The 26,678-nt window shown below is 54.4% G+C and overlaps 3 protein-coding genes across 3 annotated transcripts; all 3 read left to right on the top strand.

The window, feature by feature from the left end:
- Positions 1-2,309, top strand: LOC132251849 (olfactory receptor 14C36-like). Its single transcript, XM_059731767.1, has 2 exons — positions 1-515; positions 2,186-2,309. The coding sequence occupies exons 1-2, from the start codon at positions 1-3 to the stop codon at positions 2,307-2,309; spliced, it is 639 nt and encodes a 212-aa protein (XP_059587750.1).
- Positions 2,310-15,425: 13,116 nt separating this feature from the next.
- Positions 15,426-18,114, top strand: LOC132251691 (maestro heat-like repeat-containing protein family member 2B). The gene is made up of 6 exons (XM_059731638.1): positions 15,426-15,566; positions 15,922-16,041; positions 16,263-16,385; positions 17,235-17,387; positions 17,730-17,756; positions 18,008-18,114. The coding sequence occupies exons 2-6, from the start codon at positions 16,021-16,023 to the stop codon at positions 18,101-18,103; spliced, it is 420 nt and encodes a 139-aa protein (XP_059587621.1). The 5' UTR covers positions 15,426-15,566; positions 15,922-16,020; the 3' UTR covers positions 18,104-18,114.
- Positions 18,115-19,257: 1,143 nt separating this feature from the next.
- On the top strand, positions 19,258-20,188 carry LOC132251850 (maestro heat-like repeat-containing protein family member 2B). Its single transcript, XM_059731768.1, has 4 exons — positions 19,258-19,348; positions 19,684-19,788; positions 19,972-20,095; positions 20,184-20,188. The coding sequence occupies exons 1-4, from the start codon at positions 19,271-19,273 to the stop codon at positions 20,186-20,188; spliced, it is 312 nt and encodes a 103-aa protein (XP_059587751.1). The 5' UTR covers positions 19,258-19,270.
- The last annotated feature ends 6,490 nt before the right edge of the window (positions 20,189-26,678 follow it).

Genomic DNA, 26,678 nt, shown 5'->3' on the forward strand with positions numbered 1-26,678 from the left:
ATGGCATATGACTGGTACATTGCCATCTGCAAACCACTGCATTATGAGATGATAATGAACAGGAGAGCTTGCATCCAGATGGCTGTCGGTGCTTGGGCTGCTGGTGCCATGTACTCTGCACTGCACACTGGGAACACCTTTAGTCTCCCCTTCTGCCACTCAAATATCATCAACCAGTTCTTCTGTGAAGTGCCCCAGCTGCTCAAGCTCTCCAGCTCTGACACATACCGCAGAGAGCTGGTAACTCTTGCCTTCAGTTCATTTTTATCTTTAGGCTGTTTTGCTTTCATCGTTGTGTCGTATGTTCAGATCTTCACCGCAGTGTGGAGAATCCCCTCGGAGCAGGGCTGGCAGAAAGCCTTTTCCACCTGCATTCCTCACCTTATTGTGGTCTCCCTGTTTCTTTCCACAGCCGTCATTGCCTATATGAAACCCATCTCTAACTCCCCATCACTTCTGCATCTCTTGGCAACTGTTCTGTATTCTGTGGTGCCTCCGTTGGTTAATCCAGTCATGTACAGCATGAGGAACAGGGAGATCCAAGCTGCCCTCAAGCAGCTGCTCCACAGGCTGATCCTCTCCAAAAACAATATGCACATCTGTGTTTTATGACTTTGCTTTACTTACATTTATTTTAGAATTAACTCATGAAATTATTGTTTTAGCGTGCAACCTAGTTACAGATTAAGGGTAGATTGGTGAGGAAGTAGGTAAATAGATGGAAAGATAGAAAAACATAACTAATTTGTCCACTTGTGAATGGAAATACTATAATCAACCTGTTCCTCCTCATTCTGAGTAGCTCTTTGTGCTAGAGCTGCATTGTATTATGTTTTGATATACCAACATATAATCAATATTGAAATATAACATAGGTATTCAGACATGTTTATACACATTATTTATTTGAACAGATAAAGATTTTTTTCCAATCTGGCCCTTATTCCAAAACTCAGAGAAGATGAATAAGTGAAATAACCTGAATATTTCAATATTAATATAGAGTTGTACATACAAAAAACACAGACATTTTCTGTCTACATGGACGTACTTATCCTTCAGTTTCTACTTTCTGAAGTCTGTTTCTTAGCTGCAAACATTTTAGCCAGGTTAATATGAAATATAAGGTTAAATAATGCTTATAAAAGTGTGACATTTATTAAGTACACAAAAATGTCAAGATAGATACTTAATTCTAGGCAATAAAAGAAATATAATTATGTCATGGCAGGCAAGGTTCTTCGAGTAGATGTGATATCTTCAATTAGACCAACTGAGTAGTTGGAAAAAAGTTCTTGGCAAGGTTTCAGGCTCAGTCGCCCTTCTTCAGTCTCTGCCAGTCTAAGACTCCAAGGACAGAGAGAAGCTAAAAGTGTGGCAGGATGTCAGCGCGAATGTAAATACAGTAGGTAGAAATTAGAAAGACAGAAGGTAAAGCAGGGGGAGGGAAAGGCAGGTGGGAAAAATGGTGAAAGGGAGACATGAAATGATAAGAAACAAGGTAGAAAAGAGGCTGTCTGTTATAAAAGAAAGAGTTGGAGGTCAAGCAAACAGAAATGAGAGAAGCTAAAAGTGTGACAGGATGTCAGTGAAAATATAAATAGGTAGAAATTAGAAAAACAAAGGGTAATAGCATTTTAAGTGTTTAAAGAAATAAAAGAATAAATTTTACACATTATGGTAATATCAGATCTAAGAAAAAAGTATCATGAAAGCTTGTTTTATTCTGAATTAATGTTGAAATGATTCTAATGATCTCTTTTTGGGCATGATGTGGATTCAAATATTGAATTAAATCTCCATAGAACATCTTCAGTTGCCTAAGTTGTAGGTCTGTCAGACTTACAGGATTGGCAATAATAGCGCAAATGATTTTTAGAGACTGAACTTTGAATCTGAAAGGATGCTGTGCAACCAGGCAAAGTATCTTATCTGGGTTAAAACTGGTTAAGTGGCTCTCCCTTGCGCACACACAAGAAACCTGAGGGAACACTCCCATCCCAGGTGGTTTCTAGTGCATTAACTCCAGTAATGTGCTTCTGTGATAAACTATGTTCCTGTTGGTAATATGTCTAGGTTAGGTGTCTTTATGTTACAATAATTGCTAGTTAATTCCTAGTCTACAGACTGCCTTCACCCCATCTCCAGTGAAATGGCCACCTCTGTCTGAGTCTGTAACCTTCAGAATTCCCATCTACCAAGTACACTTATTAGTTACTGAGTTGTTTTCTGAGATATTTTGTGGGAAAGGCTTCAACCCAGGAGGAGAAACTATCTACAACTATGAGGATATGTTCAGAACCTCTTGAGATAAGAGACAAGTCCCCACTAGTTAATTTTCCAGAGGCCCAGAGACTCTGTCTCGTGAGAGAACATTCCTGCTTCATATTTTTAGGGTTATGTTTAATCCCAAATTAAAAGAATCAAAATTAATTTTAAGACCATTGTCCCCTTTGGCTACAAGTCTCATTCACCATCCCTTCTTCCTTTCCTTCAGCTTTGGGTGCTGTACAGTTGTGGATTGGGTACCCATGACAAGAATTATTTTCTCATTACTCTGGGAATTGCCCCAACCATATAATTACCTGTGCATGCTAAAGGGCTGTCATGGTTTTACTATAAACATTTTGGTTCAACTAAACAGTGGTATTTCAAGGTAGCCCAGTAACCTTTCATCACTTTAGCTTGGCACTTGGTAACAGCCTACTGGGGAATGCCATCAGTGTATCATATGGTTTTGTTCTTTTTGGGCAACTTTCTCTCTCATAAGGGGTGAAAACAGAACTGAAAACCCATTCTCAGTCCACTTTACCATTGAAGCAACAGCCACTGATAGTGCCCCGTGTGTCACAGCCATTCAGGATGCCACTGCCATCTCTGCTGTTTACACGAGTGTGAAGAAGCAATGCAATCAATGCTCTACACTCCATTCCTAGAATTGTTCCTAAGCATCTAGGGTGAATTTCAGCAGTGACACACATGTACATATATGGCATCTCAATCACTTACATTTTTTAATATCATGTGTTTGTGGAGAGGAAAAGAAGTAATTTCTTTTGTCACATGCAACACGTTCTCAGTCAAACCAAGCTCATGCTTTTGGAGCCTGAAAAATGTCTTCCCAACACTTGCAAGTGGCAGTATTTTCTAATGCAGTAACAGAGCATCTTAACAATCAGGACAGAAGAAAATCGTGCCATCCATCTGCCTATGGAAAGGCAGTGGGGGATTTTCTGACTGAAAATAGATTTTCATTATTCTTCATGAATGTACCTATTCTTCCATTTTATAATGTAAGGACAGAACAGAATATTTATCTGGAATTTGAGAAATATTAACTGTAAAACCTATAAAGCTTTGATTGCTATTCCTAGAACCAGGTTTTGGAGCACAAGTGTATTTGAAACACAAGGAAGAGTAGTATGAGTAGGATTTATGATGTCAGCTATCTTAATTAAAAGATAGAATTCATAATTCATGTTACAAAGCAGCCAAATATAGAACATGCAATATTTGTCCATTTTCTTTTTGCATTGCAGATTTTGTAACCTGAAGTTTCTCAGATTAGAAGAATCTTTGTTCTGCCCTATGAAGTTAGGACGTGAGGGTGAAGGCTACATGGTGCAGTGATTAGACATCTTTGTAAAACAGTTCTTGCATATCTACCAAATATTGCCCTTTCTTATCTCATAATGGTACACGTGAGGCACTGGCTTACATGAAGGTGTTGTAGAAATGAATATGCAGCAGTATTCACCTCCAGAGTGGAGCTTTGGAACACCTCCCTGGATCCATCACGTTCGAGCAAGATTAGTCTCTTGAAAAGTCAGGATATGGACTGATTCAATAGCATTCAAAGGTGTTTATTTCCTTTGGATTATTTTGCAGAGCTGTATGGAATTTCTCTGCTGCCATGGCAGATGCAGAAGTAGGAAATCAAACGTCCATCACTGAATTTATCCTCCTGGGCTTTGAAATTCTTCCAGAGTTACAAATACTTCTCTTCCTGATGTTTCTCCTACTCTACATTGCAACCGTGGCTGGGAATGTCCTCATCACTGTACTCATTATAGGTGTTCAGCATCTGCACACCCCCATGTACTTCTTCTTGGGAAACTTGTCCTGCTTAGACACCTGCTACACCTGCACCCTCCTGCCCAGGATGCTGGCCAGCTTCCTCACTGGAGACAGAACCATCTCATTCTCTGACTGCTTCATCCAATTTTTTTTCTCTTGTATGGTGTTAGTTACAGTGTTTACAGCTGTTTACTAATCCAGATGTGGTTCTGCCAAAGTTGCCAAATCAATTCTTTATCCTCTGTTAAGGCTGACGGAAGTGCTCAAACCATCAGGCTACAGACTCAGTCTCTCTTGGACACAGCCTATGACACGAAGTCCTATTAGCCAAAAAAAGTGAGACTGTGTCACTCACAGCTTCTCTTTAATAGCACACCCCAGTGTTACCTACTGACACTGGGAGATCAGGAGGCAACCCCGCTTAGCAGGTTTCACCCCAAACCTCCATCCCCATAAATACCCCAGCTTTATGACCACCTTGCTCTAGACTGGGGCCTAATGTCAGGGACTGGGTGGCAGGGGCCTTGCCTGGTGGTTAGGCTACAACTGCAGGAGGGCAGGAGTCAAACCATAGGCTGCACCAGGGGCCAGGAGTCAGAGACCAGTTCATCAAATCCAGAGGCAGAGCCCAAAACACAGGCAGGGTTAGGGTTCAGGAGTCAGCTACTAGGTTATTACATCCAAGGGGACAGCTAGAAATTCGGCGGTCAGGAACAGAGCCAAACTAAGTCAAAAACCAGGACCCGGAGGGAGCATGGAGCTATAGACAGCTGTGCCGCTCGCTCCCTGCTCAGCTCTGGGCGGTCAAGGTTGGGAGGATGGAGAGAGAGTCCATGGAGCAGGAGTGGTGGGAAGATCACAATGGATTTGGGAAAAAAACAGGGAATTATTAAGAAATTCTTGGAGATTCGTGCTGGATCTCAGAGTTCTTAATAAATGCATACCCTTATTAGCGCCTATCGTAGCCTCATATCAGGATTTGAGTGAAAAGATGACCAGTGAGAAAAATGTATTTTCCCCTTGTGATGTTGGAAATGGGTTTTGGTCACTGTAGCAGCAAGGCCAGTGGAAATGAGCCTTTATTTCCCGAGGGATTCAATGTACTTGGGTGACAGACACGAGGAAAGGGCTTGCAAGGCAAGTCATGCAAGGAGAGGCTGAAGGAAACAGGCATGTTCAGCTGGCAGAAAAGGCACTTCAAGGGGAACATGAACACAGTCTTCAAAGAAATGAAGGCTGTTATGAAGGAGAGGGCAAACACCTTTTCTCTCTTGCTGTGGAGAGTAGGACATGGACCAATGCCTTCATGCTTCAGCCAAGTAGGTTGTGATTGCATAGCACGAAAACTTTCCTCATGGCTAGGACAGGGAGGCAGTGGGATAGGCTGCCTAGGGGAGTTGTGGACTCTCCATCACTAGAGATGTTCAAAAGGGGTTGGACAACCACTGGTCATAGAAATTGTAGACATTAGGTCTGGAAGGGACCCTGAGGTTCATGGAGTCCAACCCCTCCCTGCTCTGGGCAGCAATAATCTAGGCGTACCTGGTGCGGATTTGCAGCAGGGCTCAGGATCCCTGCAACAGCCGAGCGGGAAAGTTTGCCGAAAGTTGCAGAAAGTGGCTGCTTACAAGAGCACGTGCATGTTTGGGATGGGTGCTGAGGCAGGAGAGGGGAGGGAAGAAAGGGTGCAGGGGAGACTTCCCCAGGAGGGAGGGCAGGATGAAGGATGAAGCTGCCACCGTATCTCTGGGTAACCTGTTCCCGTGTTTTACTACCCTCCTGGTGAGAAAAGTCTTCTTAACATCTAATCTAAACCTCCATTGCTGCATGTTGAGCCCGTTGCTCCTTGTGCTGTCACCTGCCACCTCTGAGAGCAGTCTAGCTCCCTCTTCTATCCAACCCCAAATCAGGTAGCTGAAGACTGCTATCAAATCCCCCTCAGTCTCCTCTTCTCCAGACTAAATAAGCCCATTTCCCTCAGTCTTTCCCCCTAAGTCATGTCCCCCAGTCACGCTAAAGAAGGACACTTCATCATTCAGACACACTGTGGGCCTTGGCCATGATGAGTACATGTAACTTCAACATGAACTGCACCAAACCTCAGTCTGGACAAGACGGTTGCAGCCCAGTCCTGTAGCATCTGAGGGTTTCAACTAGCCCTTTTGGACAACAAGATGACAAACCAAAGGAGGCCAAGCAAGTAGCAGTTCAGAGGAAGCTTCTCCCAGTCCTGCCCTGTTTTTATCTCTTACAAATCCAACCGTGGGCAGATCGAAATACTAACTCGGTGTTGGACGGTACCGCGCTGCTTGAGACGACAGAAGAACTCCCAGGTGATCTCAGGGCCGGGGATCTCCTACATTAAACAAACTGAGCCTCCTCGGGGGATACTTGGATGTGGAGCCTTATGCAGCCACGTGAGAGCTGACACGTTACGCAGCCCCTCATTGGTCAGCAGCCCTCTATGAGGTCACACATGGTCACCTCGTTGTCATGGTGGTGCTTACTTCACAAAGGCTGTTGGCTCACCTCTTCCCTGTGTCCTGGACCTGGCGCTTGAGTGGCTCCGGACGCCTTCGCGATAGGAGTTGCTCAGCGAGCAAGAGACAGAAAGCTTGTTGAAGCCATTTCTGAATAATGGAAGACATGGACCTGACCCTACACAGCAGCGGTAAGATGCCCGGGCTGTTCTCCATGCCTCATATAGCCTGATCAGCTACATCAGGTCCTTTCATTAAAGCGTATTGAATAAGCTTGATTGCAAGGGATCTCCTGGCCATTTTAAAATGTGGAAGACTTAATACATGTGAGGATGAGCCGTTTTCATTTGAGTGGCTGTTGAGGAACCACTCTAACTTAAACAGCCCCTCCGCACCCCCAGAACATGTAGAGGCACCTTAACTTTTGAAAACTTTGGCCCTAAGCAATCATGGTGTGTGCTCCCAATTCTCCAACTAATTGCCAAGGAGAAAAGACTTGTCACTGTCTACATGATGGCCCTTATTTTCCTGAAAACAAATGGCACAGTAATTTCCTCTTTCAAGTGCCTGGGTATTGCCGTGCCAAAATATTGCAAGCAATATTTTGCAAAGGGGAAAATTGTAATTTCCCCTTTCAAGTGCCTGGGTATTCAAGTGCCAAAACATTGCAAGCAAATCTTCCAGCATAACAGAGTCGGAAGAGGAGCAAGGGGAAAATGCATCTTCCTCTCCCTGACCAGGTCCCTGTGGCTGGTCCAGCCGTGGCCATCGCACACGGGACTGATGATTATAGCTTGTAACGCTTTGAAGCTGGCCAACGCCAGAGCATCATCTCCATCCCACTGACAACGAAGGGCTTTTTGGCAGAACTAAGTTGCTGTAAGGAAAGTGCCCCAGGAGGGCGGCCTGGAGAGCTGTCCTGTGGATGCTGTGCTAGGAAACCTTTGCTTTGGAGCCAGGCCACAGGGTTCGGCTCCGGCAGAGCTGCTAGCAGGGGGTGAAGAGAGAGACCAAGATGACATCTCACATGGAGATCAGCAGAGTCCTTTCCCTCCATTTCAGGTCTTTCCACCAGTGATGCCTCTGCAGGGAGAGGGTCCGGCCAGGCATCAGACGTGGAGCTGGCCATTGCTGTGAGCCTTGTGCTGGAGAGACTCCAGCGGGAGGAGGTAGGGCTGGTCCTTGCCCATTCCATCCACTGTGTCTTTCCCATTCCTTCTCCCCCAAAACAAGGTCCCAATACAACATGCCCTCGGTCTATTGTGATGTCACTACGACATCAGGGCATGCTCACATGGGCATCATCTCCCCGCTCCCAGTGCATGGTGGGTGTGGTATAAGCCACATTCAGACAAGCCCTCACCCTGCACATAATGCCGTGAGCCTCTTGAGCGTCTTCCTCCAAGTATCGTGCAGCATTGAGCTGACATAAACTATAGTTTCCCAGCAACCTCGTGAGCCTGGAAAGCCTCAGCGTTGTGTCCTAGGAGGTGAAGTGGGGTGCCCATGGCCCACAGCAAGTCAGGAAAAGAGCTGGGCATCCCCCCAAGGGTGCTGAGTCTCTGTCTAGACCCCGGCAGCACCCCTGCCCCACCTCATGTGCTCTCATCCAAGGATGACCCCACTCCACTGTGTCAGGGGAACCTGGCACACAAGTATTTCCGCTCCTTTCTGCATTCAGCAACACACCCAATCACACAATGGTTTAAGGCAGCATTTTACTTGGCAACCCAATGCTAACTTTGCTGCTTGGGGTCACCCGGCAGCCCCTTATTACTCCCCAAGTGTCCCCCTGGATGAAGGAAACGTGTGTCAGTCAGGGACACCTCCCCAATGCACGCGGGGGACGGTACCTGTGATGCATCTGGCTGCTTTTCTGATTGTATTTCTGCATCTCCCACCACCCTGGTGCATCCTGCCCTCCCAGTGCCTGACACGCCTCCCTTGCTAGTGCCAGCTGTCAACATCTGCATGCCAGGGCCGGGGTTGTGTTCCTGTCCAGGGAGCAAGTTCCCCGTCAGAGCTGCTGTGATCCTGGGTGGCTGATGTTCAACACGATAGTCCTGGATGGTCAGGCACTGGTCCCAAAGCAAAGCCTACCCCATTCGTGGTTCTCTCTCTTGTTGTGTTCCCAGGAGACAAGAGTAAACGTTTACTCCAGCCTGGACCAAGTCTTGCAGGGGGACATCAAGGGCCTGGACAGGAGCCTTGTTGGGAGGATCATTCACTTGGCCTCCAAAGACTTGAGGGAGACCCAGGGAGTAAGCTCGGCCCAGTTGCTCCACACAAAGCCTTAGTCTGTGCCCAGTTTGTTTGGTCTGGTGCAGCCTGAGCTGACGGTGCATCTCCTGCACGTACCCTGGTTAGAGGCTGCAGCCTCGCTCAAGACCGATCTCCTCCAGATGTTTAAGCACAGCACAGATAGGATCCAGCCCAGCCCAGTGCTGAGCTCCTCTGAAACCTGGGCCAGCTCCGGTGCTGGGACAGCCCAGAGCGCAGAGGTGCTTTACTGGGGGCAGCACCAGCATGCATTGCCCAAGACATATCCTGGTCCATGCTGGAGCTGTGTGCTGCAGCCCAGGTGAATTCTGCACTTGAGCAGACAACTAGAGCCGAAATATTGTTCACCCAAGGGTTTCCATTGGTGTTCATGGGTGAGGGCTCTCATGCAAGGAGTTATTAGGGGGATTTGGTGAATTCAGGAGCAGCTTTGCCAGTGTGTGGCTGGTAGGTGGTGGGGGAGGCAGTTTGCTTGGAGCCAAGGATGACGTGGGCTTAAGGGAGTGGGCAGACAGTGGAGATACTGAGGCTAATGCACCGCTCTGCCTCCCTTTCGGAGGAGGGACCTTGATCCCCAGCCTGACTTAGGGAGGTATCAAGTGTGCGCCGGGCGCCTGCTCCAGTTTTCTGTTTTTATTCTAGCAAGAAACTGAGGAAGTGCAGTTGACGGCAGGAAAAACCCTCGTGGCGCTTGCCGGCACCTTTTACAACGAGGTGATGCACGAGCTGCAGAGCCACGTGGACATCATGGAGCTCCCACCCCTGTCCTTCCTGATCACGCTGGGCGACCTGGTCTCAGCCTATGGTACAGCATTGCTCCCTCGCTTCCGGGCTCTGCTCAGGGATTGCGGAGGGAGGGCATGAATACCACCTCTGCCCAATGGGGCCACCACAGCTGACCTGGATTTGGGGCCCAAGGAGTCTGCCTTCTGGCTGTAAGGGGACGGCACTAACTCCCATCACAGATGGAAAAGCATTTGGGATGGGAAGGAATGGAGACCAGGTGCCATTCCCCAACATGCCCCTGCACCCCTGCTCCTCTCCTGCATCTGGGCATGGCCGGGGCAGCAGACATTGAATTGCCCTACGTAGGGGAGTTCGCTGTGGGGTTTCCTGGACATCCGCAAAGCCCCTGTGTGCTGGCCAGGCTGGGGAGGCCACAGCAGGCAGCCCAGCCCAGCCCAGCCCTGGTGCTGAGTGTGAGGGATGAAGGTGGACAAGAACGTCTCCAACAGCACAGTGTGTCCTCCCATCCCTTCTGCAGCCCTGAAGTCTGAGCCCTTTCTGGTGCTGACGCTCAGCAAACTGCGTTACGTGCTGCGGCTGGTGGAGACCAGCCAGATGAAGCGGGCACTGTGTGCAGGTGAGTGCAAGTCCCTCCTGCAGGTGCCCCGGTGGGCACCCAGGGCCGAACCTCGAGCCTGGACCCAGCCAGAGCGTGCCACACTGGCCAGGGGACCTCCGCTGCAAACACCCTGTCTTTCCTCCCCTCCGCAGTGGTGCGAGGCTTTGCTCATGCTGCCAACATGAAGTTCCGGGTCAGGGACGAGGTCCTGTTCCCCATCAATCGGGCGGCCAACTACTGTTTCCACGTGCTCCCTTTTTTCAGTCTCATGAGCAGCAGCTGGCTGAGCAGCGAGGACCCAGAGGTGAGGGCTGCTGTCTTTCTAAACCTGCAGCACATCCATCGTGTGTCACTATGCGTGCTTATCTGTGCAGTCGTGGCAGGGACACCCCGTGTCCGGGGTGATCTCAAGTGCGTGAGAAATGCTCTGCCCGCAGGCGACGTGCAGTTGTGTGCACTAATGGGTGGCAGTGAGCACTGGGGTAGGGGCAGGGCCTTCCAGGTGTGTCTTGTGGTGTCCAGGGGCTGGCAGCAAGGAGGAGATTGCTTCCTCTGCACACTAGCCTGGTCCAGGGCAACCTCCCAGAAAGTCTGTGCGAGGGACTCAGTCCTGCCTTCCCTCTCTGCAGCTGCAGCAGGCTGCGGTCCAGGCGCTGGGACCCACCATGGGTCTCTTCCTCCATCACGAGGGGCATTGTGATACTGTTTTTGAGAGCCTGCCCTGTCTCCTGCAGCAGTACGGGGCAGGGGTCGACAACCTTCATGTGACCGTGGTGAGACACCACCTGGGAAAGCAGCCCTGGCCCGTGCCGGTCTGCGCGGGTATGGGTGGGGGTGAGGAGAGGTCCTTGGTTGTCCTCACTGACCCTCCCTCTGACGGCCACCTTCTGCTGCAGAGTCTGAGCCGGGTCTTGGAGGTAGCCTATGATTTTCAGGTGCCTCTCCCTGACGGGACACTCGGGATCGTCTGCCTCACCCTGCACGACCAGGTAAGGGACGGCCGGTCCTGTACCGCTCATCCTGGGCCCAGCAGGTCCAAGTCCCGTGAACCCGATAGAGCCAGCTGATGGCCGTGCAAAGCCCCACTCTGCTGGTGAGCTCTCTGCTTGCCCAAGAAGAAGAAAACAGGATGTGGCCTCCCAGTTTCCCCTCAGTCCAGTTCAAATCCCTGGAGCAGGTGTATGCAAATCCCTTTTCCTCGCGAGTCGGACCCAGAACGATCCCCCCCGTGGCACGAGTGAAGCCAAGAGCAGCCGTGCTGCTGAAGGGACTTGGAAGCCAGGATCCCCTCTGGTTTATGGTCTTGACCTTTGTGTTGTTGGCTCTTGCTGTGGTGGCAGTGATGTTTCCTGGGGCTCAGGAAGAGTGTGGTTCAAGTCATGGAAAGTGGGACTTGCGGATCCACGCCACACTTTCATCCCCATGCAGATGGGACTGTGGAGCATCCCTTCCCTTCCCTTCCCTTCCTCCCACAGGTGTGTGATCATGCGCAGCTGCCGAGACCAGAGAACCACGCCAAGGTGTTGTACTGTCTCGGTCTGCTCGGTAAGGACGAGAGAGTCCAGGTGCCACGGGGGTTTCCTTCGGACCTCCCTGCACCGGGCCAAACCCTGGGGGGGAACGGGAACGAGGAGCGCTGAGCTCACCAGGGTTGTGCTCTTCTCCCCACAGCCTGTCTCTCCCCAGACCAATTTATTTCCTTTGTGGGCTCCTGGCTCCAGGCCGACAAGGAGGCAAGCCATGTGGCATCCCTCTCCATTTTCAGTGGCATCCTTGCTGCTGACCGTAAGTATGAGCAGAGCAAACGTGTCGGCCGCCGTCTCGGCTGACCCGTCAGGCCCTGCGTTAGGACTGGCCAGGACTAATAACCTGCCCCACTCCAGCTGCGTGCAAGAGCCCTGGCTGCCGAGAGGTAGAGCCAGACCTCCGTCCTCTGCTGCTCGGTCTCAGAGGGCCAGGAGCACCCTGCATCCTGCAGGATGAGGCAGGAGTGCTGGGGCCAAATCCTGCTTGGGCACCTTTCCTGGCCACACTCCCAAGTGAAGAGGTTGAATGAGACCTTGTTCTGGCCCAAGAGCTGGTTGCAGAGTAGAGACAGGGGGCCGTGCGGGTCGCCACAAGCAGGTCTTCTGAAACCGGGGTGCATCCCACTGTGGAGGTGGGTGCCCAAAGCAAGCCCACACCGTGCCCTCCTTCTCCTTCCAGTGCCGGAGATGCGGGAGAAAAAATGTGACATGGTGCAGGCCATGAGGGGCACGCTCAGTGATGAGAGCATTGAGGTGAGGTGGTGTGTGAGCAATGGCTGTGCCAGGGATGGCACATGGGCCTGGCACAATATTCCCACCCCAGATCCTTGCATCTCGTGTAGGGAAAACCTTTCCTCCCTCCCAGCATCTCCAGGGCAAGCATTGCAGGGAGTTTGCCCCTCTGCATCCATAGTTGGGGAGAGCCGGGGGCCAGGGAAGTGTTATCCCTCCCATTGCCGGTGGGTGGGTGGGAGGGCATCTGCTTTCCCTGAGCAGCCATCATGGGGCTGTTGCATGTCAAGGACACATTGCTGTCTTGCCCGTGTGAGTGGGCTCTTCTTTATCAACCTTGAAGTCAAATTGGAGGTCTGAGGACCCTCCTTCCTCCCTGCCACCCTGTGCAAGGGCTGAGGGAGGGCTCGTGCCATGGCCGGCCGCTCCACACTTTGGGCACAAGGGCTGTCCTCATTCCCACCTGTCCTCTCCTCCCTCCCAGGTGAAGAAGGCTGTGCTCCATTTCAGCAGGATGGTGCTCACTGTGCACGGCCTGGAGGAGTGGGCCTGGGAGCTGGTGGCCTATATTTTCAAGCAAGCCAGCTCATCTAGCAGCCAAATGGTAAGAGAAATGGAGGGTGGGTGCTTGGTGTTGATGTCCTAGCAGGGGGAAGCCTGGCACGGGCTGCAGCAGGAGCACGGGGCGCCCCAGGGCAACCAGGCAGAGTCACTTGAGAACAGAAATGCTCTCGAGTAAAAATAGACCCCGAGGACGTGTCTCGGTGCCCAGAATGTGGCTTGGCCAGTGACAGTCACATTGAGGGGACACAGAGGATTGAGCTGGCTGGCCCCCGGGGCAGACGGAGCAGAGGGGTGATGCCTGCACATTGGTGTGCGCTGCGCTGAATGTGAAAGGTTTTCTTGGGTGGACAAGGGAAGGACAAATGTGGCAGTTGTCAAGACATAACCCACGCTGGCTGCAGAAGAGATGGAGTGCCCTTGCATTATCAAGGCATCTCCCGGGTGCAGGAGAAGTGGGAGCTGAGTCGGAGCTGTCTGGGTCTTCTCTCCAGGTCTTATGGCCCCGGCTGCTGGAGTACATCGTGCCGACTCAGTACAGCTGCACTCTGAGCCCGCTGTGCCGATGCCTCGGGGACCTGGCCGAGCAGCAGCAGTGGGAGGAAGAAGCGGCGCCTGGCACACCCCCCAGCAAAGGAGGTTTGCAATCCGGATCCCTGTGCATTCAACCAGCTCCAAGGGCCTCTTGGAAGATCTTGACCTCTTGTGTCCATAATGCGAGGCCCAACGTTGGGGCTCTCAGTTGGGTCATTACACCCCAGGAGGTGTGGGTCCCCCAAACCCAGGGCTACCACAGATGTATGCTGTGCCATAGGGGAATCCCAGGGCCTTTCTGCCTCAGCTTCCCCACTCATCCAGGGGTGCCTGAGCAGCACCTGTCTCACAGAGGGGCAGGTGGCAAGCTCCCTGGGCAAGTTGCTTGCAATCCAGACACGGGCGGTGCCATGGAAGTGCCAGATGTGCCCAGGGCCCAGAGCGTACATGGGTGGGCACATTGGGGATGCACGGGTTTGTAGCAGCATCACCCTGTTGCAAAGCAGTCACGCATGGCCATGCCCTCCTTCTCTCTCCAGCCAAACTTCCCAGTGCCCAGGGGCTGCTGGCACGACTCCTGGTGAGTACCCTGGAAAGGGCCCTGCCAGAGGAGCGGGGAAGGGCAGTGGGGTGGGAGACACGTGCCCGTCGCCTTGGCTGGAGGAGCACGCTCTGCCTCTTCCTGCACACGAGCCGCCCTTTGCCGGCAGAGCTCCCTGCCCTTCGTAGAGCACAGCCAGGCTCTGCCCCCGCCTCGCAGCCTGTGGAGAGACCAAGCACAGCACGTGGCCTGTGTCTGATGGCTGAAGGCTCTGGCCATGTGTGCTGGAGGCCGGTTTCCCTGCTAAGGAAAGGTGTGCAGCCCCGCTCCAGAGCTGAGCCCCTGTTTCTCTGTCGCTGTCAGGTGGTCGCCTCGGCCCTGGGCGACAGGACCCGTGCGCATCATGCACTGCGGGGACTGTGGGCTCTGCACCGCACGATCCACCCTGCTGTTGGGGAGCAGTGGAGGATCAAGATCCCCATCCTGCTCATGACTATGGAAGGTAACGACCCGGGGGGAGCGCCCCGTGGTGTCATTCCCCTGCCGCAGCGCCACATGCTTGAAAGCTTCTGCTCTTTGTCGCAGGGGACGAACCCAGGGAGGGGCCAGACAGCATTGAGGCTGATGGGACTCAGGGGAGGTTTTGCCCTTGAAGGGCTCCCCCAGTGCAAACTCTGTGCACTTTGCCCTTCTGCAAATCCCAGCCCTGTGCCGAGCTGTGCTGAGCATGTCCGCCAGGTGCTGAGCACCCTCCATTCCTCCTACGGCCACTTCTGCAGGGACTGGCTGTGCACAACTCCCAGGCCTGTCAGCATGATGTGTGCTGGACCCATTGAGCATGGGGGGCAAGGCCCGTGACTTTGGGACCCAGGAGGTGCCAGGGTGCGGATGCAGGAGCTTCCACAGAAGGGATGCCCAGGGAGGCACCTGGGACTCTTCTTCAGTGCCGACAGCAGTGACATCCTTCTTGTTTGCCTCCCACTTTCAGGAACTGCTCAGACCTGCCAGGACAACGTGTGGTGGGAGCACCTGCTGCTGAAGGTACAGGACGGCTCGCAGAGCTGTTACGGCAGCCAGGCAAACCGCGGTGGGCTGTCTGGGAAGGGGGGGTTCCCTCAAACCTCAGGGAAATGAGGTGCTGAGTGTCAATAAGGCAGGAGGAGTCCAACTTGGAAGGTTTGCCAGTCTCCTTGAGTCTGGCTTGACGTCCAGAGTTGTCATTTGGGATCGTCCAGCCTTTCCATAGTGTCTTTGAGCTCAAGTGGAAGGGGATGAGGCCTTGCTCGGGGCCTCTTGGGTGTTAGAAAGGGCAAAGCAGAGGAGGAGGACGACGACTCAGCCCATGCACCCGTCCCTTTGCTTCCCTTCGCTCAGGCCCTCAGTTCCTGAACAGGACACTGCAGACCATTGATGATGATGCCTGGAGCAGACAGCTGATCCTGGAGCTGCAGCTGCAGACAGCCAGCTACGCCTGCTCCTCCCCGGAGAAGGTGCGTGCTCTTGGCGAAGCCTGGCTTGCTGCATCTGTTTCACGGTGCTGGGGCAGGAAGGCTGCAGAGACTTTCTCTCCAGAGTTTGTGCTTTTCCAATCTATTTTTTTGATCCAAGGCATGGTCCTTGGTCCTCTACCCATTTGACTGCCCCAAAGGGAGCTGCTCGGAGGGGCTGCCCCTGCCGTTAGTTGCCAGTTCCCTGCACAGAGTGGGGCAGTTGCTGGGTGTGTGGGTGGTGGGGCTGGGCTCTCTTGGTCCTTCCTGGGGACGGGGTGTTTCTGGGCTGCTCTTGTCCCAAGTAGCAGGCTGCTGTGTTCCCAGCTCTTTGGTGATGTTGGTCTCCTTCCTTCAGACTTTCCTATATAAGGCACTTGGTACCACGCTGGCCTCTTGCCAGGATGTTGCCTACGTGAAATCCCAGCTCCAGAAATTTCTGAAGGACACAGATTACATGGACGCTTCAGAGAGAGAGGTGAGGGCCCTGTTCTGTCCAGACACGGCCAGGTCTTCCCTGACTCCCCTCGTGTCCTCACCTCTCTCTTGCCGGTTTGCTACACGGCTTTCCCTTGGCCTTCCCCTCGCACAGCCCCCTCGCTTGCTCCAGGTCGGGTGCGCATTGTAGCATGAATGGGACATGGGGAGGATGCTCGGGTTGGGTCAGACCCACTCACCAATACATTTCTTGGGTTTCAGCAAGTCGTGAGCATCCTGGCTTTCTCAGCCAAGGGCCACCTGGACCTCACCCTGAGCACCCTGGAGGACTTTGGTGCTGCCATAAGTAAAGTGCAGGTGTCTGGGATCATCAGCCTCCTGCAGGTAATGGAGCTGGGGGCTTTCTTCGGCTTCCTCCCCTACAAACCCTGGAGAAGAGCAGCTTGGCAGTGGCACCCTCTCCCAGGGGACGTGCTCCACATCAGAGGTCTGCTGAGACGGTGGGGAGCGCAGTTTGCACTAGTCACACTTTTTATGCCTCAGGTTAATGCGTCAGCATTCAAAGAGCCCCTTTTGGGCCTGGAGGCAGCTACATCTCTTGTTCACCCAGAGAAAGAGACTCTGTAGTTTTCACCTCTTTCCGTTAGCTGTGGGAGAGGAGACACGAGTCCTACTGCCCAGCCTGAAAGTACCAGCTCCAAGTGCATAGCCCGCATGCACACCCAGCTCCCTGGGCAGGTGCTGGGGGGTCGAAAGACACCTACGTGCTTGCTGGAAAATGGGGCTCAGCTTCTGCACCGAGCACAGCAGGCAGGGCCACCTCCTCCACACCGGCCCTCCCAATGCATTGTGTGCAGGGACTCGTTATGGCCAAATGCCCGAGGCAGCCCTGGAGCAGGGGCTGGGACCCAGGACTGCACTCCCACCCCCTGCCCCACCGCCAGGCCTGCTGCCCCAGTTCCTGGAGGTCACCAACACTTGCCTGCCCCTGTCCGCACCTCCGTGGCTCAGCGTGGCACGACAGCTCTCTCTGCCAAGCCGCCCAGGTGCAGGACGGACATGATGAGGCTTGGGAGCATCTGAAACAAAGCGCTGGGGATGGTGCTGTGAGAGCTGTGGGTCTTGTGGGGCTGGCAGGGAGAGCTGGTATCGCTGCTGGGGCAGCTCCTTGGTCAGCAGGGATTCCTGCTCGGGGGCAGATGGCATGGTGTGAGTGTCGTGTCAGCCCTGCAGGACTTTCACCAGGGGAGAAGAGGCAGGACCCACAGGGCCTTGATCCTGGCCTACAGCCAAATTGCTGTGCATGCCCCCCAAACACAGCTGCTCCCCCGCGTGGAGCGTGACATCACCAGGAGGGTCCTGCAGCACTACATGAGCAGCTGCCAGGTAGGAGCCTGGGAGTGCAGCGTGGTGGGAACAGGCCTGCCGTGGGACTGAGGTCTGCTCTGCACCGGGGTGCCTGGACGGCTCAGATGCTCTGATGACCCTGAACTCCTGCCTGTGAGGAGCATCCGCGTTCATGCTCCTGGGGCGATGGGCAGTGGGAGGGACCCATGTATGGAGAGTGCTGGGCTAGATGCTCCTCTCAACCTGCTCTGGCAGGGGTAGAGCATTCATGCCCCTGCGCTTCTCTGCGCTCACCAGCCCGGCCGCTGTTTGGACCCAGCAGTGTGCTGCGCTCTGGGGCCATCCCAGGCGCTGATGGTCATTTTGCATTTCATTTCCCAGGTGCTTGGCATCACCATCCTCAATAAGGTAAATGTTCAACGAGCCCACCTCTGCTCATGCACTTCCCAGCCCCTAACTCCCTGCGTCACTGAGGCACGATCACCTACCCCAGACGGGAGCCCCTACACTGCCATGCACCTTGTCTGAGACGGGGGTGGGCCCGGGGCTTTCTGGGGCTTGTAGACATCTCTCAGGGGTGCAAAGGAGGCTGCCTTCTGGACCTCGGTTCTTCTCCGCTCCTCATCCCCATCTCTTTGTCGTTCCCCCGTGAAATTCAGGACCTGGACTTAAAGCTGACCCTCATCCGGTCAGTCACTGAGATCAGCCGTGCCATCCAGGACGCTGACGGCTCCCAGAGCTTCCAGTTCACGTAGAAAGAGGAGCTGCTGGGGTACATGTTGGTGAGTGGGGAGGAGGCCGGGGGCCCAAACTGCAAAGGACCTGGGGGGAACCTAGCGGGACTGGTTTTCCTGGGAGTGGCTCTTCTGTCTCTTGGCTGTGATGGGATTACTGGAGTGCTGTGACAGGTGTGTGTGGGGCCCAGAAAGCTGGCACCCCTCGCGGCTCTCTAGGCACGGCCGCATTTTGGGCTGCTCTTGGAGGGCCTGGCTGGGCATGGGGAAGGACTGGGAGACAGCTCTGTGCCCCTGCACTGATGCTGTTGTCCTGAGCAGGATCCTGGGGCTGTGTCCAGCCCACCTAGCAGGTCAGCTTGGCTCATTTGCGGAGGCAGGCTGCTTTCCACATCTGTTTTCGCCTGAGTCACATCTCTGTTAATTCTTTTAGGACTTCATAAAAGAGGAACCGATGGATTCCCTGGCCTCTCCTGTTCGCCTCACGGCCATGCTTGCCATTAAGCACCTGAGGTAGGCGATTCGTGCCCTGGCTCTCGGCGCTGGGATGCCCTGCTCAGAGATGAGCTCCTTGCTTCACCCTGGGGTGCTCTTCCTGCCAGATGTGGAGCTGAGAGACACATGCAGGGCTCCAGACACAGGCTGCCCTGCCTGCAGCGGGGTTCAGGGGGTTGCAATGTGTTTGGTCCGCTTGGGGAGTTGGATGGAAAGACCTGGAGGTGGTGGTGGGACAAGTAGGAGTGGTGGGCAGTGCAAGAGCTTCTCAGCCACCATGTCCAGGAGTGTCTGGATTTCGGGTTCCAGGTTCAGATCGTATCTGAGCACTAGACCCACTTTCCAGTGTGACGGAGGGCTTTTCTTCCTCTCTGTCTCCTGCCAGCAAGGTGAAACCCTCCCTGAATCGGGATGCAAACAGAAGCCTGCTTGAAACCTGCCTCAGGTGCCTGCTACCTCTCCCAGCTGTGCGGCACCTGACACAGGAGGGGGAGACAGCTCAGGACTCGTTGCAAATACAGGTACGCCTAAAGAGCCGACTTGCGGCATCACCTGCTGGGACCACTGGCATGATCCCCAGCCGGCCCTGGGCCTGGCAGTCACCCCCAGCCTCCCCAAAGGGGTCTGGGGTTTGTGAACACACTCCAGCTTCCCTCTTCTGTCTCCCGCTTGCAGTCCTTGCATGAGTTGTCCATGCAGGCCTCGGGCGAGCTCATGAGGGGCCTCCTTGAAGAAGACCCCACTGAGAGCTGGGTCATGGAGATGTTCCACGTGAGTAGCTAGCAGGAGCAGGCAGAGCTCTCTTTTCTGGGAAGGCAGGGATGGGCCCAAGAGACAGGGAGGAAGGTTTCCTTCAGCAGGGCAAATGAGAGGTGTCCTTGCGGGTAGGGGCAGGCATCCCATTGACATGCCTCGTAGCTGCCCCTTGTTGTGCCAGGGTCACTGCACAGGTCCTGCGGCTTCAGGGCAATGACGGACACATCCCAGGGGGTGAAAGGATCAGGTTGCTTGGAGGGATGTCAGGGGTGATGGTCATGTCTGCAGTTGAAATGGTTCATCTGAGCTGTTTTGGAGGTGCCTCTAACAGTAGTCTGCTCTCCCGACAGCTTCTTGAGCCATGGCTTTCAGTTGACAAGGAGTGGGAGAGGGACAGGGCCTTGCAGGGCAGCGCCCAGCTGCTTGCCGCCTGTCGAGAGGCCGTCTACTGCAGAGTAAGTATGGGCTAACTCTCTCTTGCCTTGGTGTCGTTGTGGCAGTCTGCCCCCGAGACCCAGACATCTTGCCTAGCAGACAGGGATGCATTCCTGTTCTCACTTTCCCAGGACCAGAAACTTGAATGTCACTCCAGGCAGACCCAGGCACATTTCATTCAGGTCTTTCTCCTCCTTTCTCAGCTGCAAGAGCCCTTCGGGAAAACCGGGTTCCTGCTGGGGCTGCTGGCGCCCTACACCTGTGCCTCTCTGGCCACATCCCGGCTGTGGGCTGCTGACTGTATTGCCTGCCTCCTCCCCATACAAGGTGAGGGCACTTGGAGTAGGTGCAAGTAACTCTGCCCCTTTTCTCCGTCTGGAAATGCTGCTCCTCTCCTCTGTCCACTCCCTGCTAGTCTAAAGATATCTCAAAAGCCCCATGACTGGCCCTGGGATGACCTCCTGGGAGAGGAGAGTTGTGTGGGGAGAGGCTTGTAGCAGCTCTGATCCCACCGCACCTCCGCCCTCCTGAAGCCGCTCAGACCTCAGACGTCACCCTTAGACCGCACTGCCCATGACATTGCACGTGGGTCCTCCATGGAGCCAAGGTACTGTATCAGACGTCATTACGGCCCCCTTTCCTCCTTATTTTTATTCCAGATCAGTCCATGGGCATGGATGCAGCGGAGGAGGAGCTGAGGGGTATCAGGGAGGAGCTGAAAGCCTCCACCCCTGAGGTTGTGCTTGCAGCATCCTCCCGCATGGCCAAGGTGACTGTCTCAAGAGGCTGGTGTGGGGACTCTGGGGACTGGGCGTCGTTCACTGTCCACTCCTTTGCTCACACGGTTTACCTCTTTCTGTGGCGTGCATGGGCGAGGCATTGGGGGCAATTATTGTTCATCCACTGCCTGCTGCTGTTTCCCCTTGTGCATGGTAGAAAGAAGTCAGAGCTAGATTAGAAAGTTTTATAGATACTTCTGTCCTTGCACACAAGAAGAAACCTGTGTCAGTACAGCACCCAAATGAGAGCTATAACCAGGACTCGGTCACCTTCTGTGCCTGCTTCGACATATCCTGGGGCGCAGCTTGGCTGGGATCATTTGGTGTTGTCCAATGAAGCTCTCTCCATTGAAGACGGAAGCAACATTCAAGCACAGAGTTTGCCTCTTGCACGTACACCATGCCACCATAGGGCAGAGGCTTCTGCACAGCACGACTCTTTAACATCAGCCTTGAGCTCTGGGGTAGCTGCCATTCCCAATGATGAGCTAGATCCCTCCTGCAGCACCTGCTCATGAACCGTCGTTCAGCAGCAGCTCTTAGGTCTTCTCCAGTTGTCTCACCTGGAGAAGAACTTCAGCGCAGTTTCCCTTCTTTCAATTTGTCTCCAGGTCCTTGGAAAATATTTTCCATCAAGCCAGACCCATGAGTTTATGGAGACCCTGCTGAATGGCATGCTGAGAGCCAGCCCCACATGTGCCACAGCAGGAGGACATTGGCTCCTCAGAATCATCAAGGAGCATGGAGAGGTCCTGCTGGAGGAGGTAAAGTTGAAGCTGAGGAGGATTTCTGCATTTGCTTCATGCTTTTCAAATGCTGCTTTCATGCGATGTGGACAGCGATCTTACCACTGATCCCTGGGCATGAAGCAAGGGCCATTTCCCTTGCTAGCCTGAGATGGGGATGCGCGGATCAGGGGGTGTGAAGTTGGTGGTGCTTGTTGGTGCTTTCCAAGCGTGGGAGGGATTGGTTTGTCTTGTGCTGGTGAGTGAGCAAGGGCCCTTGTTCTTCTTCTTTTCCCTGCAGGTGCCGGACATCCTGGGCACCATAACGATGCACATGCCAGCTATGCAGGAAGGGTGCATGAAGAGCTGCCTGCTGGAAGCTGTGGCCAGTCTAGCAGGCTTCCACGTAGAGGCCGTCACCAGCAGCCTGCTTTGTAGACCTCTGCCCATGGACAGGTACTTGCCACTCCCCACCTCCTGTACCGAGGGACACGCAGATCCCACAGCCTGGAAAAGCCCGTAGGGGGTCAAGCCAGGTGCAGATCCCTTGGGATGACTTCTGGAGAGCCATGTCCTGGTGGGTTTGTGTAGGAAATGCCAGGCTTGTGCCTAATGGCATTGGCAGAGGAATCACTGCGACCCAAACCTGTCCTACCCCAGCAGCACCTTTGGCCTTTGCTCCAATGCCCTATTGCTTCATGACATCACCAGAGTATCCACAGCTCATCTGTAATTCGGATTAACTTGCAGTGACACCTCTGAATTGTGGCGGGCGATGGGTGGAGGTGATGATTTCTCCATCCACGTGCTGCATTTGCTCCTCGCCAAGCTGGACCATCGGGCTGAGACGGAGAGCAGCTCACTCACCGCAGCATTTGAGCCACTGGCAGTAAGTGAGAGCCCAGCCCCAGGTGTGCACAGATGTGACTGGGAAGGGATTGACTGGGAAGGGATGTGACTGGGAGGAGAGCCAATTGCTAAGGGAGGTGCTCCCCGGGCTGTCCTGCGCTCTCCTGGATGTGAGGAAGAGACCTTTGGACTTGGAGTTGTGGATTTCCAGATGTCTTCCCCGGGCTGACTCTGGTCCTCTCTCTCCCTTCAGGGAACCTGTGCTGCTTTGGAAATCATCAGCACCCTGCAGTGTGGCCAAGTGCTGAGGGACATGCTCCCAGCCATGCTGCGTGCTCTTGTGGAGCAAACAAGCCACACCATGGGGCAAAAAATGCCAGCGCCCAGCGGGAGCCTGAGCAGTATAACGGATGGCCAAGTCCACGTAGTGGGCAACCCTTGCAGGTGAGGGGCAGGCTCAGACTGCTGTCACAGGTTTGGCCTCACTTCAGGCCCGCTGCCTACAGGGTGATGTCTCCTTGCCAAGGGCTGTGCTGAGCTGTCTTGGTCCTGGCAGCTGAAAGACACGGGGCTTGTCTGCCAAGGGCCGAATCTGACATGTTACGGCTGTTTGATTCTCCCATCTGACCTCCTCTGGGCTTGGGAGAGCCTCCATGCTTGCCTTCTGGCTTCCAGCATTGATGTGTGCAAAGCCCAGCCCGCCCTGTCCCTGCCAGGGGACAAAGGCATGAGAAACAATGGCAGCATCGGTTTGATCTGAGCTGTTTGCCTTAGCCATCGGGAAGGCTTGGAGAGCAGAAGTAGCAACCAGTTTGGAGACCTTTGTCATCCCTACAGCTGCAGCTGTGGGCAGACAGGGCCTTTTCTCCCTCTGGGGTGCCAGGCACATGGGTATCACACCGCACTTGGCTGGGTGTGTATAAGTGTCTGAGTAATGCACCTCCCGAGTGACAGGGAGTTTTGGTCCTGCTCCGGCTGCAGCACCTCCTGACAGCCTGTCCACGTGGCCTTCTCTTTCCCCAGGCTTTCCATGGAGGCCCTGGCCTGCGCCATTTCGAAGGGCATAGGGGAAAGTGTGGCCGCATCCCTGTGCAAGGAGGGAATGTGGCCCTTGCTCGAGTGCCCAGAGACACACCACGAGGGGGTGTGCCAGCTGGCCAGGTAAGAGGCAGGCTGCCTTGCATCTGTGCTCTAGGCAGAGGGGAGAGCAGCGGAGGGGGCACTTTCCGTGCTGAAGCTGCAGGGTCGCGTGGGGCTGGGGACAGGGAGCTTGTGCCCCAAGAGATGAGAGCTGCTGCCTCCAAGTAACCGAGCGCTGGCAGTTCCCAGCCGGTCCCACAGCCAGGGGTCTTCTCTTGCAGGGCTCTGCTGCCGTCGGGCATAGTAATGCCCAGTTTTATCAAGGAGATCCTCAAATGGGTGCGGGCTGCGTCACCAAAGCTGAGGCTCACAGGGACAGCCTTCCTCAGCCAGGTAAGGCCCCGTAGAGAATGAGCAGTTCGATGGAAAGGCGGCTGGTTGCTGTGCTCTTTCCCTGGGCAGTGCCCCAGCCCCTTCCTAGGAGGGAGGATCACTGGAATAACTTGAGAGGTTTCTCTTCTGCCCTTGCCAACGCCTCACCACTTCTGCCACGTGACAAGGAGAGGGATTTCCTTACCGAGCCCTCTTTCTAGCCAGCAGCTCCGAGCTTGTTCCTAACTAGTGCACCCTCTATAAGCACCCAGCATCCCAGGAAGACGCTGCTCTCAACCAAGCAGTGCCCCCATCTACTCGCATCGGCACCACCTCTCCCGCTCACACTAGGCCCCTGTCTTGATGCTTGCCCTGGATCTAAGCAGACAAGCATGCTCACGTCCAACAGGAGAGCACCATGGGCTAAGGCTCTTCCTTGTGGTGTTTTGTGGGACTCTGCTCTGGCACGGGATACCTTTCTGCTGCAGGGTGGGCTCTTGCAATGACTGTGCTGCATCTAATGCATGTATTGGTTTCTTTTAGCTTATGAGTGACCCGTCCATCCAAGGACGAGGAGCTGCTGAGCCCAGCCCTTCTTCTGCTGGCGGAACGAGCCAAGGACAGCAATTACGCCGTTCGGCAGATAGCAGCCAGGGCCTTGGGGAACGTGGCACATGGTGCCCCTGAGCAGGTGAGGTCAAAATCCCTCTGCCCTCTCTGGACCGGAGCTTTACCGTAGAGACCGGACAATGAGGCAGGGCTGAAAGGGTGCACAACTCCCCGACATATATCCAGTGTTGTTCTCTCGCCCCTACGGTGTCTCTAGGGACCGTTGGGATGACGAGTGTACTTTTGGTGCAGAAGTGGGTGCTTTGCATCTCACAGGCATACGGGAATGTAGCTGCGGGGGCTTGCTTGGACAGATGAAGTCCTGAATGCTCTGGGAATAATGGGGCCCCCAGAGGTGAGGAGCGTAGGCACTGATCCGTGTGTCACATCTTCTGTTTGTCCAGCTGAAACACCACCGGACCCTTATCCTGGACACCCTGGTCCAAGCCTCCTTCGTGCCATCTTCAGATAAGCTAATGACAGAGGGCATGATATCTCTGGCCAAGGTCCTCAGCCAGTTAGGAACCAGTACAGGGCCCGTCATTTTGGCTGTGGGGACGCACGTCAGGGCCTTTTTCGACCACGTGAGTGAACACCGCTCCCCATCCCCATTCGAATGCTCTTCGTTGTGAGCCCTGTCGGGGAGGGGATGCACTTGCTGCCCCTTGCTCCAGTCCAAACTGGAAGATTTTAACTGTTGTGGAAGAAATGAGTTCTCAGGAAGAAAAGCAAGCCCATGAGATAGAGGTTTGGTTGTGACCCCACTGGAGTTTCTTGTCCACAGAAGGATGATGCCCTGCGCGAAACCTCATTTGCCCTGTTCGCCACCTTGGCAGGGTGCCTAAGAAAAAGATGGCACACTTGGTATAAAACCCAGGTGAGGCAGAGCTGGGCAGCGCTGCTGCTGCACCTGCGGGACCCCAACAAGGAGGTGGCCAAGGTAAGGACTGGTGACACTGGTGTCCTCAGCCCCCCCAGGTCTCCCCAGTCCAGCCCCAGGGCAGCTCTGCCATTCCTGCATCCTGTGGTGGCCATCCCCTTCCCACTGGGGCGGCTCCATGCAGGCACCTCCTTGAGCTTGGGGCTGCCTCCCAGGTCCAGGGCAGGTTGCACATCCAACCCCCTGTGCAGGCAGGAAGTCTCCCCGCATGGTTTACTGAGCAGGAGACGGGGGTCAGCTGCAGGTGGCACCTGAAAGGCAGGAGAAGTCCTCCCTTTGCCCACCGCCTCTCCTCTGTGCCTAGTGCCAGGCTCCTCCTGGCCAGCCCCTCCTGTTCCTGACCTGGGCACAGTCGTGGGGCAAGAGGCAAGCCTTGGGCTCTGCTCAGCAGTCAGCAGGGAGTCCAAACCTGGTGTGACCATGTTTTTCAGGAGTGCAGAAGAGCTGTGGGCCTCTGTTGCCCTTACCTGGGTCTCAGGAGGGTTCAGGGAGTCCTGGACTTTTATGTGCAGGGGTTAGGAGACGTGCGGGTCAACGCCCTGCTGCGAGACCTTTGCAGGCACTTGGTGAGTGAGTTTGTGAGCGGCAGGAGATGAGGGAGGGCAGGGCTCTTTGTAGGATGGAGGGGGAGAACTGGGGCGCAGTGCCAATGCCTGCAAGGTCCAGGTCCAGGACCACGGGGCATGGGACAGGCCAAGATTGCTCCTTGGTGCTCCTGTTTCCTCCTGATCTGCACCAGCATGTGGTGCAGGAGGTCTTGTCACCACCGAGAGCTCATGTGTCCTTGGTCCCTCCAGGTCAAAGAAAAACCGGCACTCCTGGAGGGTCTGTGCTACAGGACCAGGAGGTACTACACCAGCTCCTGGCCAGAGATCTGGGCAGCAGCAATACATTTTACCGGTGAGAGAGGATGCCTGGTCCCTGTGCGTTTCCCCCACCCCCACGAAGAATGGTCAAGCTGCGAATCAGCCCGTGCCTCAGGCTCCCCAGAAAGCACTGGGAAAGCATGATGCTCCCAGTGTTGCAAGGCTGGTGTGGAGGGGGACTGAACCAGACAGCAGGGCTGGGGGTGATGGCAGAGAAGCCCTGGGCTGTGGTTCAGTCGTCCTGAGTTATGGAGACGTGTCTGGGACGTGGTCACCCGGCACGGCTCAGGATTGCTCGGCACCACTTCATGGGGGAGGCAAATGGGATGGGGCAGGGACCTCCTGGGCCGCAGCGTGCAGGAAGTGTGTTGGTCGTAACTGCCTGCGATGGCAAACACGGCACAGGGGAACCAGCGACCTGCCTCGGGGCTGAGTTCTTCTTGCACCCCGACCGGGGGAAGCTGATCGGTTGTCCCTGCTGTGTGTTTAGGCATCATGCTGGAGTACAGCAGCCCAGGGACTACCAGGTGGCTGAACATCGCCCACTTGCAGAGCTGTAAGTCAGAAATCCAGCCCCTGCCCTTCCCTTCTGGAGCCCAGAAGGAGCCGAGAGGCTGCAGGACCCTGAGAGACCGCACGTCTGCATGTATTGTGGATTGCCCACCCCACATCACTCCTGAGCCCCGATGC

The sequence above is a fragment of the Alligator mississippiensis genome, chromosome 7 (genome assembly GCF_030867095.1).
Source record: "Alligator mississippiensis isolate rAllMis1 chromosome 7, rAllMis1, whole genome shotgun sequence".
NCBI lineage: Eukaryota > Metazoa > Chordata > Crocodylia > Alligatoridae > Alligator > Alligator mississippiensis.

Coding starts and splice junctions, on each gene's coding strand:
- LOC132251691 (XM_059731638.1), top strand. CDS start 16,021: ATGGACGCTTCAGAGAGAGAG. Junction 16,042..16,262: donor TGGACGCTTCAGAGAGAGAG/GTGAGGGCCCTG, acceptor CTTGGGTTTCAG/CAAGTCGTGAGCATCCTGGC. Junction 17,757..18,007: donor GCATCACCATCCTCAATAAG/GTAAATGTTCAA, acceptor CGTGAAATTCAG/GACCTGGACTTAAAGCTGAC.
- LOC132251850 (XM_059731768.1), top strand. CDS start 19,271: ATGCAGGCCTCGGGCGAGCTCATGAGGGGCCTCCTTGAAGAAGACCCC. Junction 19,349..19,683: donor GGGTCATGGAGATGTTCCAC/GTGAGTAGCTAG, acceptor CTCTCCCGACAG/CTTCTTGAGCCATGGCTTTC. Junction 19,789..19,971: donor GAGAGGCCGTCTACTGCAGA/GTAAGTATGGGC, acceptor CTCCTTTCTCAG/CTGCAAGAGCCCTTCGGGAA.
- LOC132251849 (XM_059731767.1), top strand. CDS start 1: ATGGCATATGACTGGTACATTGCCATCTGCAAACCACTGCATTATGAG. Junction 516..2,185: donor CCGTTGGTTAATCCAGTCAT/GTACAGCATGAG, acceptor TGTAACCTTCAG/AATTCCCATCTACCAAGTAC.